Below are 17,073 nucleotides of genomic sequence, written 5' to 3' on the forward strand. Positions count from 1 at the left end.
GACTGAGCATTCAAAGAGGTCAGAGAGAAGAACCAGGAGAAAAGAGTGTCCTGAAAACCTAGAGAAAATGTCAAGGAAGAGAAAGTGACCAACAGAAACACTGACAGCAGAGACATCAAGTAGAATAAGGATTGGAAAAAAGCCACGGAGAGAAAAGTTTGAGCTGAGAGATGAGGTCAGAAGCCGGAATCCAGAGAGTGAAGAAATGAGTGAGAGCAGAGGAAGGTAAGGCGCTGATTGTAGGCCATCTTCTCCAGGAGTTTGGCCAAAAAAGGGAAAAGAAAGAAAGGTACAGGGTGGAGAGAGATGTGGCAATGTCTGTTAATGAAGATGATAGAGAGAGTTAAGATTACTGTGAGAGCCCGGATGAGGCAGGGGAATCCGCTAGCAGAGATGAAACAGGATCACTTGTGCAGGCAGACAGGTTTGCCTTGGCAAGGAGAAGGGCTATCTCTTCCTGGAAGATGGGGGTGAAGGAGGATATAGTGGCCCATGGTATCTGGGGGATGTGAGATGAGGAGGAGGAGGGGAGAAGGGGGAACTCTCAGTGAATGACCTCAATATTTTCAGTGAATAAGTTAACAGGCTCTGATTTGGCAGGGAAAGGCCACTTCTTCCAGTGACAAGCAGCAGGCCAGAGCTCACACGACCTGCCCTTGGAAACCCAGCCTCCTGCGTACCTGTGACCATAGCTGTCCGGATGTGGGCAGAGGTGAGCTCCTCCAAGACCGGCTTGGTCTCTTCCTTCAGGCGATTCTCCAGGATCAGGAGACCCAGGAACATCAGGTTTGATTCTACCTCCTCCCTTGAAGCATTCAAAAGAGTAAAAAGAGAAAAGGAAATGTCGGCCTCTACCAGACAAGCAGTGAGAGCAACTCATCTTCCACAAAGCAGAGACAGAGACAGAGAGACAGGCCTGGAGAGAGATGAGTGAGGGAGACATTTAAAAGAAGATCGATCGATGAATCTGCTTTAGTCGGGAAGAGGAGCTGGAGGACCTTCTGCCATCTGGAGGGGTTAGCCCGGCTTTTGTTGCCTTGGAGTCTTAGCAAGAAGTTCTGGCTCTAGTATAAACCACAGCAGACTCTAAGGGAGATCGAGGAATAGAAACATCGACAGCTCTAAGGCCAGAGGCCCAGTAACCAGCCAAGTCTCAACCAAGACATTCTCCATCCCTGTCTTTCAATGTCCTTAAGGCATTTCCATTCTGCTCAAGGGTGTGTGTGTGTGTGTGTGTGTGTGTGTGTGTGTGTGTTCTTACACACAGCAGGGCATCAGAAGCTGACATCCATCACAAGAACATTTTCAAGGTCTAGCACAGGACCAAACTGCCAGAGAAGCTATTAGCCCTGAATGCTGGGAAGCAAACCTTTCCTGATTGGTTTCTCTGAGACCTGGAGACCTCTGGCAGCCTGAGGCACCAGGCACCACCTGCTGCCTGGAAGTAAGAGTGACTGTAGAGAACAGGAGGGAGGAAGTGCAACTAAAGAGAAGTGTTTGATTCTGGCATGCTGGGGGTGCCCCCCCACCTGCAATGTTCTCGTCCTCCTCTCACCCCCCCCCTTCTCCTCTCCTTTCCTCTCTGTCTCTGTCTCTTTCTCTCTCTCTTCTTCTTCTTCTTTCTCCTCCTCTTCCTCTGTCTCTTTCCCCCTCCCTCCTGTCTCTGTCTTTCTGCCCTGCCCCGTGTGTGTGTGTGTGTGTGTGTGTGTGTGTGTGTGTGTGATTTTGCGTATACATTTCCTCCTGGCACATACATACACTTACACACTCCCATTAATGTACACACTCACTCTCACACACACACACACACACACACACACACACACACACACAATCACACATAAAAGACAAGCTCCTTGCAGACAGAACTGTTTAACACCATGTTCTGTGCCGCCAAGTGCCCGGCACTGTGCCTAGCAGGTTCTTAATCAGCAATTGTCAAGTTGAACTGTAGGGCTCCCAACATACCAGGACATTCTTCACCACAGTCATAGACCCTCACCCAGAAGAGACTTGGAGGTCTTCTAGTCCAACCCCTTTATGTGACAGATGAGGTGGATGAGACTCAGAGAAGAGAAGCCAATGGTCAGGGCCACCTAGGTCACCAAATTCAGGTCCTGGGATTCCCACTCCACATTCTCACCTCCTGTGGAGGAACAGGACCTGCTGCATTGGGCCTCGGAGGAAGGTCCTCTGTGTTCTAGGGTCCATTCTACCCAGGGTCTGCCCAGGGCTACCACATGCCTTAGCAGACTCCCTTCTGCTTCTGAAGCCCTCCTGTGAGGCAGTGGGATAGAATGGGGGATGTCTTAGCCCTGGAGGCCAAGGACCTCCGTGTCCTCTGTGTCTTCCTGCAGCCAATCGTGTCACCTTCATTCCCTCCTGTGTTACACGAGGGGCCTGGAGAACATGGCCTCCATTCCGATCTGGAGCTTGGCCCCAACCAAAGGGGCTAATCCATCCTGGTCAGCCATCCTCTGATCTCCCTTTCCCATTCTCTCCCATGCCTTAGATGGAGTCTCTTCTCCCTGATGCTGTGCCATATGTCCCCCTGCCCCACCACACCTCACCTCCACCTCGCCCCTCCCCACCCCATGCCCCCGGGCCAGATACGGCACAGACAGTAGCTTCCACGGTTCAGAGGACATGGCTAGCTTCCACACTAGGTCCAATGGTATCTGCCTTGGTGTGTACACCTGAGTCTTCAAGGGAAGAATCCAGGCCGTCCCCATCCCTTTGACCCCCGGCTTTCATCTCCAATCTGCAGCCCCTGAGGCCTCCCTGCACAGGTGGGATATGATTTTTGCCAAGAAACAGGAGGAAGAGTCCTGGAAGTGTCCAAGGTCTTCCTCTCTTTCCACATTTAGAGTGCTTTCCTGCATGTGCACACCAGTAGGTGTCCTGTCAGCCCCTAATGCAGCTGAAAACTGCCCCCTGCAGGTGGATGCGGGTTTATGGGGATGCTCTTCTTTCTTCCTCAGGGAGTGTGTCCTCCCTCACCCCATGGCATTCAGACCCACAGGACTTTAAAAAGGACGAAAATGGAGTGAAAATTACAAAGTACACAAGATGAGTTCAGATGTGGGTGTTGGAAGGGCGGACAGTGGGGATGCCCAGAGCGGCGGAGGCCATGTCCTGCCCTGCCTCGCCTCAGGAGGATACAGGATGGATGCTGGGCTAAGATGAAGTAGCATGGCGCTTTGGCTTTAAGCAAACACATAGAGAAGCACCAATGTAAACACTGCCAGCAGCAGCAGCCGACAGGCCAGCCCGTGACCGGCCGAGGCTCTTCCTCTCCCGGTTCTTATCTCTCCGGAGAGCTGCTGAGGAGCCAGGGTGGGACTGCACACCTGCCAAGTGCCAGGCACCTTGCCAAGTGCTGGGTACAGAATGAGGCAAACCCAGCCCCTTCTCTCCACAAGCTCCCAATCTAACCCTGGAGGAGGACCAGAGAAAGGCCTGGAGCACATTCCGTGGATCCCCTGTGGAAGACATAGGCTGCAGGACACGGCTTCAAGATCAAACCTTTTCCCTTGTCTCCTTGTATCCCAGCACCTAAAACCTACAGCAGCACGTGCTTAATATCTGTTTGTTCATTGACAACATTGCTAGAGGGAGGGAGGGAGGGAGTGAGAGAGAGGAAGGAAGGGAGAGAAGGAGGGAGGGAGGAAAGCAAGGACCCCCAAGGGAACTGAAACATTGAAGTGCTCTCCCCAACTACTTATTTGTTCTCAAGTCACAACATTCCCAAAATTTAGTCACCTTCCGTGGGGGGGGGGGGGGTGGAATTCACTGTCTGCATGGTTGTATCCCTAACAGTGGCTGAGATGGAGAGAGTTTGGAGGCAACCTCCTCCCTCCTACCCCTCAGTACTGACAGTGAAGCTAACTTGAGAGACTGGAATTAAATGGTGGGAGGAAAAAAACACCTTAATCAGATTTCTACCTACAGATACTTCCAAGAATTTTCAAAACCAAGCATGCCAATTAAAAAAAATCCTATGTTAAAAAGTCATCTCTCAAATTGCCTCTCAAGGGTGTTGATGTCTGAAGGCATCAGCCGTGTTTTCTGTAAGTACAAGCTATGCTTATTTGTCTGATTAATCCGTGAATTGGTTATCAGCTGCACTTGGTATACACATACACACACACACACACACACACACACACACACACACACACACGCCATCCTGCCTGTACCCATGGACACAGAATGATGAGAGTGCAGGCATTTCTTTCCAAACAGGAACATGATCTGAACTACAGTCTGATGCAGGTCCTGAAAAGACTAAGATCTGAGGGCAGGCCAATAAGGTGGTAGGACTTATTTACCTGCTCAGGGCAGTGATGTGGTGATTGATCTCCAGCCTTTTGTAAGCCAATCCAATAACCCGAAAGCCCTGCATGGTGTAATTCTGGAGTTCGCTGGCAAAATTGCTCGGCACTGTTCAGGAAAAAATAAAGGATTACTATGTCAAAGTTACTCAACAAATTCTATGATGTTCTGGGACGGGGTGGGGGGACAGGGGACACCCAGACAATTCTTGCCCAGGAACACTTCAAAATGAGTGGAAAACAAAGTCTTTTCTGTTTCAGAGTTGAGGTGTGGCTGGAGAGGTCAAACAAGAAAGATCCTCCCCCAAAAAAGAAAGGAACATGGTGAACAACTTTCAGTAGGGTTATATAGGTTGCCAGTTGCAATACAAGTTAACAGGTTTAGGTAGTTACCAGTGTCTGGCTGGCAAAAGCTAACCACCCTTTCTGGTGCCCCCTTCATGAAGGCCATCCGGTCGCCTTCTAGCTCCTGAACGATGACTGACATCCTCTGCAGTGCTGATGAGAATGGAAACTGGTGCAAGATGGCGATTCCTCCCACCGGGATCTGGGGAGACACCATGATGCCCTCAGCTGGCAGCCCCCATCCAGCCCCGGGCAGAAGGAATTGGATCTCGAGCCATTTTAGGGGAGAAAGGAGAATCAGGGCCCTGTGAAAACATCTCAAGGTCTAACTGAACCCAAGGAGAAATCATTGTAGACAACATCCCAGCAGCTGGCTTTTCTCCAGCTCATTAAGGTTTCCAAAGAGTTGTGTACATACTGCCCCCCATTCTCCCCATGGTACTGGGAACTCATGCCATAGGTATTCTTTTCCCCATTTCACACGTGAGCAAACTGAGTCTCTGAGGGGGGAAGTGATTTGTCCAGGATCACACAGCTAATAAGAGTTAGAGGCAGGATTCAAACCTGGATGTCTCCTGATTCCTATATCATTAGACACTTCCAATTATCCCCCATTTAGATATATTTTTCCCTTACTGCTTTCAAATAGTCTGAAGGCTAAGGGGTACATAGGGAGACCCCCTCCCCCACAGAGTCTTACTTGACAGGCTGCTTGGCTTGGCTTCACAATCATGGCTTGTGCTGGGACTCCTCTGACATGGAAATCTATCCCAGAGTTCTCTATTTCCTGTTTCAAAAGGAGATGTTTCACGCACAGATTTTACCTCGTCTCTCCATTCTATTGACAGCACAAGTCAATTATCTTTGAGAGTGAGTCCCAAAGCACCAGTTGCCTATGGAAGGCACCATTGGTCAGGCAGCTGGAGTGGAAATTAATTTAGGGCAGAAAATCTGGCTTCCACCATTGATGGGGTGGAGACCCTAGAGACAACGGACAATTCTGTGGGTCATTCATGTGATTTGTCCCTCTTTCTCTGCAGAGAAGAGACATATCATGGCATGTTCAAGGTGTCTGGACAGCTCACAGATAATTTTCAGAGAAGGTTTTTGGCATCTCTCGATGGAGTGTATTGTGCACCCTTCCTTCACCTATACTTCCACACCACGCCCCTTCTCTTTCCTGACAATCTTTCTAAGTGTGACTGTTGGCCCCAGAGACACAAGACCTTACATGCATGGCTAATGTAAACCTTCAGTAACTGCCCTAATAACACCAAATTATGTCCAATATTTTCCCCAATGGGAACCTTTAACCCAAAGGTGCCCAAGTGCTTTATAAACATTTGATTTAGCGGATCCCTCCCATCCAGGGCAAGAAAGGCCAGCATCATACTGTGTTTCTCAGAGAAGGAAACAGTGTCCAGGAGGAACAAAAAGCTTTCCAGCCACATACACGTGTAATAGTGATATTAGCTCTTGGTCACCAGAGCTGAGCCCCAGGCACCCCTCCCTCTCATCTTCCTCTCTCTCCAGTCAAATAAAGCACACTTTTGTTTTTGCTCATTACATGCCAGGCACTGTTCTTACCTCTGGGGATTAAAAAAAACCATCCCCTGCCCTCAAGGAGCTCTCAGCCTGTTGGGGGAGACAACATACAAACATCTATGTACAAACAAGGTACAGAAAGGGTATATGGGAGATAATCACAAAGGGTAAGATTAACAGGGACTAAGAAGGTGGGACTTTAGCTAATACCTGAAGAAAGTCAGGGAAGATGGGAGGTAGGGGTGAGGAAGGAGAGAGTTCCAAGCATGGGGGTCAGTCAGCCAAGGAAACGTCCAGGTGAGAGATGGAGTGTTGTGCATGAGGAACAGCAAAGAGACCAGCCTCACTGGAAAGCCAGGTTAATAGAAGGGCATGAGGTGTAAGAAGACTGGAAACATGGTGGAGATGGAGGGTAGGTTGTGAAGGGCTTGGAACACTAAACAGATCCTGGAGCCAAGAGGGAGCCACTGCTGATTGGCACCAAGTACTTGGTCAAGTGTGGTTCCTAACAGGCCCTGCTCCCCACTCTTTGTTCAAACAGGGTGGGGCAGATGGTGTAGCCATGAGGGTCACAAAAGATCCAAAAGGTTTCCTTAGACAAATAAACAGAACACTTTGGATGAATAGTTTCTTGCTTCCTCATTCAAGGACAGTTCCAAGACTCTACAGACAATCTGAGCAGCAGCCCAAATCAGAGAAAGGCTTACCCAGTTGGTGGCTTCGAACATCTTGACATCCAGAGGGTCTCCTTGGATGGTCCCATCCAGAAAGATGAGGGAGTGGCAGCTGGCCATGGCTCCACAGAGAGGGCTCCAGGGCAGAGCACTGCCAGAGGTAAAGCTGTGGACCTCCTGGAAACTGATAGAGGAGAGGGAAATGGACTCATTCCTTCAGTGGGTCTACTGTTGCTCTGGGGCAAGGCTCATGGCAAAGATGGAATCTCTGGGGATTTGTGCTTTTTACTCCTTTCTAGGGGTTAGTGTGTTGGGTTTTGCTGGTTGCCCCTCACTGGTACTGCATGTTGGGGATTAATTAATCTAGACTTCTACTCTTAGTAAGTGGACTTATAGTGAAGGAGGCCAAAAAAGTATCATTGACATGTGCATCAATCTCCTTCTTATGCCTGGTTCCGCCTACACTCCTTTGTGTCCCTAAAGTTTTCCATGAATGCCTCAACCTAGCATGGCTCCTGAGAATGCCTTCACTCCTGGAGGCCTTCCACGTGCTTTGAGTATGCACCCTGTAGAAGGAAACCTCCTGCATGGTGGGGATGGTCTCATTTTTGTCTTTGCATCCCCAGAGATATTGAAGCATTTGGCACATAGTAGGCCCTTAAGAAATATTTAGTGACTGATTAATTGGCTGATATACATAATATCTTCCCTTGCCAGACTATGGGTTCCTTGAGGGGAGGGACTGGTACATTTTTGTCTTTATATCTGCAGTGCCCAGCAAAATACATGACACACAGTAGGTGCTTGGTTTGATTTGGCTTGACCTGAATATGTGTCTGCTGCAGTTCAGAGAGGCAGATCACTGAGTTGGCCAAGAAGGGATGAGGGATGGGGACCTGCCTTGGTGTAATAGGCATCTACATGGAGTCATTCCTTTGGTGTCTGACTAACACAGGGCCCTCCACCTGGTCCAAAGCAGATGCAGCATCCACGCCTGGAAGCACCACAATCCTCAGCCCCCAAGACCAGTTCCTCAACTACCCAACTCTATAAGTTGTCTCCATACAGAGCTGCCGAGATGGAAGGAGCTCCTCTAAGAACAAAACACCCACATAAACTCCTCCATGCTGCACATCCCCCTCCTCCTTCAGCTTCCCCTGCCTCTTTCTCTCAGGTAACTCTTGAGTCATGGACTGAGAGCTGGAGGGGATGTCAGAGGCCAGCTGGTCTAATTCCCTGTCTTCACAGATGAGGAATCTGAGGCTCAGAGTTTCTATAACTTGGCCAAAGTTACACAGTGAGCCAATTGTCTTCTGACACCAAGTCTAGGACTCTTTCCAATCCCTTTTCAAGGTGACCTTGCAAAGAGGCATCCACTGAGGCCAGAGGTCAGAGCTCGATAGGCATCGGGACACACTTCTCTACATGACTGAGCAGAACTCCCAAGCTCGAGTGACCCAAGTGGGTTCACAAACATTATGTGCCAATGGCTTACAATCCCTCCTCAATAATGCTGAAGAATCTACAACCCTTTATGAAGCAAAGCCAGATCCTGTTTTCTACTGCTTCACTTACTGCCATTTACTCATGCTGTTCAAAGGCCACACCGTGGCCCATGAGTCTGCTGAAGCCCATTTGGACATGTTAATTCTGGCAAAGATGTCACCTTGTTCCTTAAATGCAGCTGGCTTGCCAAGAGGCCCCACTCATCCACATAATGCATGACCACCGTCCAGATTCCTCCCAAGGAGGGGCATCATTATGAGAGCTGGAAAGCCTGCAGTACGTGGCACGCACACCAACTCTATCCTTCAAGTCCTCTCCCTCTCCAGAGCCCAAGCTGCTCACCTCTGTAAAGAATGTACTGAGCATGTGTGAAACATAGAACTGGGGCATTTTGGAATGGGAAGGGCCCTAATGGTCATCACATTCTCCCTCGCTGATGAAGGAAGCCTTCGTACAACCTCCCTGCCAGCTATTAAAGTAGTCTCGGCTCGGATATCTGCCTCCACCCAGACACGGGAGCTCCTAACCAGCTGCATTCAGGAAGCAGGGCAATGTTTCCTACTGGCCGTGAGATCTTAGGATCATAAATCTAGACCTTCAGAGAATATTTAGTTTTATATCTTCCAAGTGAGGAAACTGAGACCCAGGGAAGTCATGTGACTCGTTCAAGGTCACATAGTAGTGTCAGGAGGCAATCCCAGTCATGCAGAATTCATTCTTAAAGCCGAGCCCGAATGAAGCTGCTATCCCCCCTCCCAGAAAGCTGTAACATTAACCTATGGGCCTCGACAACAGAAAGAGAAGCTCGAAGTGTTCTCTCTCCTTAGACAAAGCAGGTTAGAGTTACAATTCTGTAGGACTACAATGCAGAGCAAAATCCCAGAGGGAAGGGTGTGTCCTGTTAGAAACTTGTGTCTTGTCAAAGTCCAAACTCGGCCTTTTCCCTCGACCTTTATCTTTTTTTGAGCGACATACATGGGGGGGCGCAGGCTCTTGCCACTGGCTAACCTCTATGAAGCTTGGAGCACAGTGCCTAGCTCAGAGCAAGCACTTATAAAATGCTTGTTGATGGATGGACTGGACATTCTGCTGGGCCATAGTGTTTATTGAATGCCTACATCAGAAGGGATCTGGGTCATTCCTCCCTGGAAGACGTGAGTCTTGAGTCAGGTTATGAAGAAGTCTGGATGAGGAGGGGGAGGAGATGACATTGGCAGAGTTGGAATAAGAGTGTGGGGAGAGGTGAGAGATAGAAGTCTATTTCCTTTTCCCCGCTAGGGCATGAACTCCTTAAGATAGGGGCCCTTATTTAATCCACATATCTTATTTAACCTATGAATCCCCAGGGGCAGTACAGTGTGTCACACCTACTAGGTACATTAATAAGTGTTTCTGGAACTTGAGTTATGAAAGGATAGCTATCCAAGGTCCCTCTTCTCCATCCCCTTCCTCCCACCAGCTCTCTTCCAACGTGGTTTAGAGATGCTTCACTTTCATCTGGACTCACTCCAATTTGCCAATGTCTGCAATGGCTACCCACCCCAGCCCCTCCCAGACCACTGACCTGCATCAAGGCCAGCTCCTATAGCCATCATTCGGGGGAACATCCCTTGTAAAGAAGGGCCCCCCACCCCCGAAGGACCTAGGGCTTCTCCTCTACTTCATGGCTGAACTCACCTATTTATGATTTCTCCCACTATTAAAGCACAAGCTCCTTGTGATCTAGAACCCTGGCTTTCTGTTTGTACGGCCAGCACTTCACTCCATGTTTCACATGAACTCTCTTACGTTTTTAGTGAGGTAGGAGAGGGGGCCCACAGGTTCTGAATGTGGAGTACATTATCTGACACATTCCCTCGGTGATTGGTTTTGTTTAATTGCTCACTGATAGGAATGAGGAGCAGGAGCTCTTGCCCCCTTGGGCTACACACTGCAGCCTGGTTTCCCTTTGGCCTCATCAGAGGGGTGGTTCTGGAAGTGATTGCATCATAAAGACAAACTCTATCAATAATACTTTTAAAAGAGGCAAGGCCATTGTCGACTGGAGTGAGGGCAGGGACCTTGTCGTATGCAGGCCAGTTCCTCAGCCATCTTGGTGTGCCTGACTCTGCTTGTTCCCCTACAGGGAGAATTGTGGGAAAGTAAGAAAAGGAGAAAGCCCATTGAAGGGAGAAAATATTTGTGACTCAAAGTCAAAGTCCAATCTTCTCATTCCTGGGAGGTGTCAAGGGGCAGACACAGTGTTGAGAGGATAAGGCTGTGTGCCCTCGTGCCCACCCCACCCTCATCCCACCATCCCTCCAAGGTACTCACCCATTTCTATCCGAAGGGACCACACCCCAGATGTCCAAGCCATCCTTTGTTAAGGTGCCAGTCTAGATAAAAGGGAGCACTTGAATTCGATCTGAAGAGCCGAGAGCTCCAGAAGAAAGACAATTAAAAAGCATTTCACCAGTGTTTCAGGTGTGTCACAAAGGTGTCATAATGGGCAAAGATCCATGATTAAGTCCCTAGCCCAGGGAATTAAAAATAGTGGGGCCCTGAAAGGGGGCACTAATGCCCTATGATTGGGGTGAAGAACAGGCAAGGGCTGCAATTTCCCTGCTATGTTATACTTCCATTGTGTAAACTTTGCTCCATCTCAGATCTACAACTGGGGTTTTAGAGCTGAGAGTGTGGCCTGGTGCTCAGAGAAGTTAAGTGACTTGACCAGAGTCATGCAGAAAGTTTCCAGTGACAAGAATAATATGGTCTCAAAGGTAGAATAATGCCACAATAAGATAACTGAATGGAAAGGAGAGATTTGTCCTCAGTTGGTCACCCTTCCATGTTTAAAGCTGCTCCCTGAGAGCTATGGAGAACTAAATTCCTCTAACACCCTGCCGCCCCTATCCCTCCCTCTCTTGGTCTATCAGAACCTTGGACAGTGTTTACCAGGATTCAGGCTCTGACATCCTTGCCACCTTCTTTTCAGAGGTGATACTAACTTCACTTCCATTCTTTATCTTTTTATTTTAATATTAAAACTACATTAAGGCATGCATGACCAAACTATATTGCATTATTCAGGCCTGGAGCCCTCCCACCTCAATATGTTTGCCTACACAAAGCAAGAGAATGTTAAGGATAAAAAAGAATGGTGATGTCTCACCTTGAGAATAGAGGGAAATAAAATTTTGAAATGAAGGCTTTAGAGAAAAATCTTGCAAGTGCTGATCTCTAAGGTCTTCTCTAGTCCAACATGTTATGATCCTGAGTGTGGTTTGCCCAATGTCTTCTCAAAAATTCAGTATTTCTTTTTTGTTTCTTTGGGTGTAATCAGTTATAAGTCTTAGCATTCTGGAGGACCTCAGGTGTAATCTTCTAGAGGTCATGTGTTCAGTTTCACTAGTTTTTAAAAGGCTCCAGACTTCGTGTCACATAAATAGTAACACTAGTGAAAACGAGAGAGTGATCACAGAAATATCCCCTCTGCAATATTCCCTACCACTGGTCATCCAACTTGTAATGATGGAGAGGTGGAAGAGGAGGAGAAGAAGGGGAAGGGTGAATGGGAAGGGGAATGAGGCCCACAGACCTTGTCGAAGCAGACGAGGTTGAGTTGGCCACAGATGTTGATCCGCTGGGGGCTGATGCAGAAGATGCCATTTTTTTTCAGCCTCCGCTGGGCGTAGATGATCCCTGTTGTCAAGGCAGCGGGCAGTGCAGGGGGAACAGCAATGGTAATCATGTCTAAAGCCTTCTTCACCACGTCCTCTGCTGGCTCCTGGGAAAAGGGGCCCCACTGCTTAAGCAGCCCAAGCCTTCCCCAAATGGTGCTGAAGCCAGGAAGTATGGCTGAGCTCACGCACGTCTACGTGGTGACCGTTCACCTTCTGCTAGAGCACGTTCAACCTGACCCGCTCTCCCAGGTCTGTGTCAGCTGGGGGGAGGGGAGTGTCACAGAGAGCTTGCTGTAAGATGCTTATGGGTGAATGGAATTGAAAAGAGATGCTTGTTTTCTTTTTTGGTTTTTCCCCCAAGAGCAATGGGAGCCATCGAGGAAGCCAGGCCGCATCTTCCCAGCCAGCCCTCTCCTGACACCCAGTATAGACTTTGACAATTGCCAATATCTCCTCACAGGCCTCACCTTTGCTCTCCTCTGGGGCTGTGCTGTTCTTTTGCATTGCTTTGGAGAAGCAGTATAGATAGCCTAGTGGCTAGGAGATCTGAATTCAAGTCCTGCCTCAGGCAAATACTACTCCTGTGACCATAAGAAGGTCAGTTAACTATTCTAAGCCTCAGTTTCTTCCTATGTAAATGGGAATATCTCTGTTACTCAACTGTAAAACTGACTCATTGCTCTGGGGTCCCTCCCAGCTGTAGCTGTACATCCTATAACCTATCTCATCAGGACGGTAGTGAGGCAGGTATTTGGTCATGCCATTGCCCTCATTAGAATGTGAGTCCTCTGAAGGCAAGGATCATGAGTTTGTTTGCCTTTCTTTGTATCATCCAGTAGGTGCTTAATAAGTGCTAGTTGACTGCAATTCAACATTGACTAAGTACCTTCCAAGTTCTAGGATCTGTGCCAGGGAATGAAGGTAAACAGAAAAAACAAGTTGACAGTATTAAATTAACATGCGCTGTGAGCGCAGCACCAAACATGTGTGTGTGTGTGTCTGTGTCTCTGTCTCTGTCTATCTGTGCGCCTGCACCCACAGAGGCACACACTCCAGAAATCAGCAGTTTCTCAGGAGTGGAAGCTCTGTCCACCAGCACAGCCCATCAGCTGGTTAGGTTAGCCAGCTGGGCTAACATAATGGGGCATCTTTCAGAATCACTGTGGTTGAACTCTGTAGCCAAGCTGGCTGTGATCCTCTGAATGGGGCTAGGCCAAGCTGAGGACCCCAGTCACTGCCTCCCTCCATCTGTCTGTCTGTCCCTGGGTCTGTCCTCCAAGCCTTCCCAGCCTGGCTGAACTTGCCACCACTTGCACCCTGATGTCAGTGCCTTTGAGAACCCAGGGTTCTCTCCCCCACCCCCCAAATCATAGTGAGGCTCCAGGGGAAGACTTCCAAGGTATCCTTGAGGATGAAATATATGGAGAAAAGTCCTTGAGCCTAAGGGTGGGTTTATATGCCTCAAGGAACTCCAGGTCCAACACCCTGCCTCTTGTTTGTTGACCAAAGAGTGTGGAATCTGTGGGGTAGGCTCTGGGTTCAAATAACACCTCTGAGGTTTAATCCCTGAGCTACCTGCCCTGGGCCTCCCCTTCCTCATATGTAAAAGGAGGAGGTTGGAGTGGAAGGCTGCTAAGGTGTCTCCTGGCTCCACATCCCAGATCCAACAGTCCCAGGATCCCTGGGCATGTATTGGAGAGCGAGACTCCGGGTCCTATTGGCTGCTTCATGAGCACTTCAGATAACCTACAGTCACTGCTTCAGATACTGGGAAGGACAAACCACTTACGCCACTGAGCACATAAACACAGATGGTGTAGACCATCCCAATGGTGGCCGTCCCAATGAGGCACAGGAGGAACCTGACGGCATCTCTGTAGAGCTGGAAATTCATTGGCTTCGGGTAGAGGATGGACCTCACGAGGTCCCCCTTCGCAGTGTTGAAACCTAAGGCAACAATCATCCACAGGTCCCCATTATCTACAAGTCTGCCATGGCGCTCTCTCCTCCCTTGGGTCTAAGTACTAGGTGATGTTTAAGAGGCCACTGGGGGCGCCAGAGTGCACAAAGCACTGGGCCTGAAGAGGCCACTTGGGAGCTCCAGAGCACACAGAGTGCACAGAGCGCTGGGCCTGAAGTCAGGAAGACTCATCTTCCTGGTTCAAATCCTGTTCAGACACTTCCTAGATGTGTGACCCTGGACAAGCTGTCTTACCTCCGTTTCTTCTACCATAAAATGGATTTAACAATAGCGCCTGCCTCTGAGGGTGGTTGTGAGGACCAAGCGAGAAAATAACAATGTCTTTTGTAAACCTTAAAGTGCTACATAATTGTTATTATTGATAGGGGGCTTGTGCCTGGACCCCAATTCCAAAATCACATCCGGTTCTAAAATCACATCTCTCCCTAGCTTCAAAACATTGGCCCTAGCAGTTTCTCTCCAGGACAAGGGCAGCATGGCTTAGCAGAATACTTATCTCTCCTCCTGGTACTGCAGCCAGCTGCGCCTATAGAATTTATTAGTTTGGACTCCCTGTGCATTGCTAATTGGCTGTGCACTGGGACATAACAGTATTTACTACTTACTGGCCTTCCTGATATGTATCCTAGACATAGTCAAATGTATACTCCCTTACATTCATCTTGTCTAAGAAGACATTTGGTAGAAGCAACCTGGATATCTCCAGCCAGCCCTGACCTTTGGTTGACTTAGTGACGTTTCACAGTCAAAACCACACCCCCACCTTGGGCTATTTCCCAGTGAACTCTGGGTAAGATACCTGCACAGTAGATACAAAAAGTGCATATTCCTTTGAGAACTGACCACCCCTTAACCACTCCCTAATCCCACCCCAAAACACCTAATTGGCAAGTTTCACCCCCAAATCTCGTATTTAAACTTTCCCTATAGCCCTGTAAGGTTGCAGGTTCCCTAAGAACTCTTGCCTGCTGTAAAGCATAATAAATCTTTGCTGCCTTGACTTAAAGAATGTTTGAGATTCTGAATTCATTGCAAACGGCCCCAACCCTCTCCAGTACTCAGGTCTTTGAGGGGCACTCCCTTTCAATGACCTCATCTGGGAACTCCAGTCTTGGGGTTCCTGGATCTCATCTCCCCCATCCCTCAACATTATCACCTTTCCAACATGCTAATGCTACATAGTAACATGGTCTCATCTCTAGGTGCCCTTCCCTTAGCTGGATTTTGGTCCATCTGGGCCTGCCAGGCCTCCCTCACACCTCATGCAAACTACGCTGGTACAGGCTGATTCTCAGTGGGCAGATCTTGATGGGAAGCCCCAGTCCCCCACCGCTTCTCAGTCCCACCTCCCTGACCTTGCTCTGTGCTTGGACACCCATGCCCCACTTCTCTAGCTCAGATATTCCAAGGGCCTGTGGCCTTGAATCTGGCCTGGGTCCAGAGGCTCCTCTGGGGCCTGAACTCTGCCCAGGCCTGTTTGGGGCCCCATCTGCCCCAGGCCCTGGAATCCATTGGACCTGTTCATTACTGCTCACCTGCTGCTCCCAGCCCCTCCCCACACCTGCAGAGGCCCCAGGGCAGGGCAGACAGGACCTGGATTCCTGGAAACAGTTCCCAGGTGCTGGGGAGGGAGTAGAGAGGAGATTTCTCTGTATTTGATTTAGTTCTCCAATCAATTACTAATTGTCTTGGTGGTGTCTGTTGACATTCAGGTTCTCTCTGCAGGAACATTTGTTGGAGGACAATAAGAGACATTATTTTGTTCCTTATGGATTTGTAATTTTTGTCTCCCACAGTACATGTGAGTACACATATGCACATACGCACACGTGTAAACATACACCAATGCATGTATGCACATGCATGTTCACAAGTGCTCACATGGGTGCACACAACTTGTTCACATACATGTACACACACGCACTGTGTGCTCATAGTCACGCACAGGCATACACATGTACAAACACACACCCATGAGCTAGACCAGGCTTAAAGACTTTTTGACACTCAGGGAATTCATGAAGACAGTACCAGGCTCAACAAGGGAGGTTTTCAAGGGTAGAGGCTGCAGGAGGGCCCTGGGCACTGACCAGTCTGAAGGACAACAGCCCTCACTGTTCCTGAGACAGCTGCTTTGGTCTGGATGACCTCGGTGCCACAGAAGAGAACATGCCTCTTGTAGTCCTCTTGGTCACACAGCTTCCAGGGCACGGTGTCTCCCACCTTGGGCAAGGCCGTTTTGATGACAGGAATACTCTCTCCTAAAGAAGAGAAAGCTCTCGTTGGGTAAAACTCAAAGATGCCCTTGAGGACATACATCTACTGGGGGTGCAGGAAGCTGATGTCACATGCCCATGATGCACAATCTCTTCATTTGTTAAGTGAGATTTAGCAGCCCCAAAACACTGAGGATTAAAGAGTTTTTTGGCCCTGAGTAATTTCCTTAAGGGATGGGGACCTGGCTACCTAAATATTGCCCTGATACACACACACACACACACACACACACACACACACACACAGCCTTCACCAAGACCACCAAGCAGGTGAAAAATAAGTATTTATATGACGTGTCTGTCTTCTTTCTACATGCTCCTGGACTGGGCAAAGACAGGTCAGGATTAAATTTTAGACCTCAAATGGGCTTGGGAGCTCCCAGACTCAGAGGGCCACCCAATTCTGCTATTGATGATGGTCAAGTATTTCACAGGCAAGCAACACAGACACCTCCTCCTGTATTTCTCATCCAGGCCAAGCTGCCAACTCGGCACATCCTTAGCTAGGTCATGAATCATCCTCCTTTCTATCAAGCTTCAGAAGTGGGCAGCTTTTCACCCAGGCCAGAGGCCAGGATGGTACCAGTGAAAGTATTCAGAGTTTCTCTAAAGACAAGGGTTATATAAATATAGAGCTTCCCAGTCCCAGGGAAGAGACCATGAAGCAAAACCTCTGCTCTCAGCAGAGGGTGATGAGGGTAGGATGGGAACTGGATTCAAATCTCACCTCTGACACATAGGAGCCTGTCA

General features: G+C 48.8%; 1 protein-coding gene across 1 annotated transcript in view; it reads right to left on the bottom strand.

Moving 5' to 3' along the window:
* ATP13A4 (ATPase 13A4) overlaps positions 1–17,073 on the bottom strand; it is an 84,759-nt gene that overhangs the window by 29,459 nt on the left and 38,227 nt on the right. Inside the window, exons 10-18 of the mRNA XM_036755953.1 lie at positions 16,138–16,308; positions 13,856–14,013; positions 11,982–12,170; positions 10,718–10,779; positions 6,932–7,082; positions 5,380–5,466; positions 4,728–4,881; positions 4,332–4,443; positions 681–805 (exon numbers count right to left, since the gene is read on the bottom strand). Coding sequence (XP_036611848.1) covers positions 681–805; positions 4,332–4,443; positions 4,728–4,881; positions 5,380–5,466; positions 6,932–7,082; positions 10,718–10,779; positions 11,982–12,170; positions 13,856–14,013; positions 16,138–16,308 — 1,209 coding nt within the window. The remainder of the gene's footprint in view (positions 1–680; positions 806–4,331; positions 4,444–4,727; positions 4,882–5,379; positions 5,467–6,931; positions 7,083–10,717; positions 10,780–11,981; positions 12,171–13,855; positions 14,014–16,137; positions 16,309–17,073) is intronic.

Source organism: Trichosurus vulpecula, chromosome 4 (genome assembly GCF_011100635.1).
Source record: "Trichosurus vulpecula isolate mTriVul1 chromosome 4, mTriVul1.pri, whole genome shotgun sequence".
NCBI lineage: Eukaryota > Metazoa > Chordata > Mammalia > Diprotodontia > Phalangeridae > Trichosurus > Trichosurus vulpecula.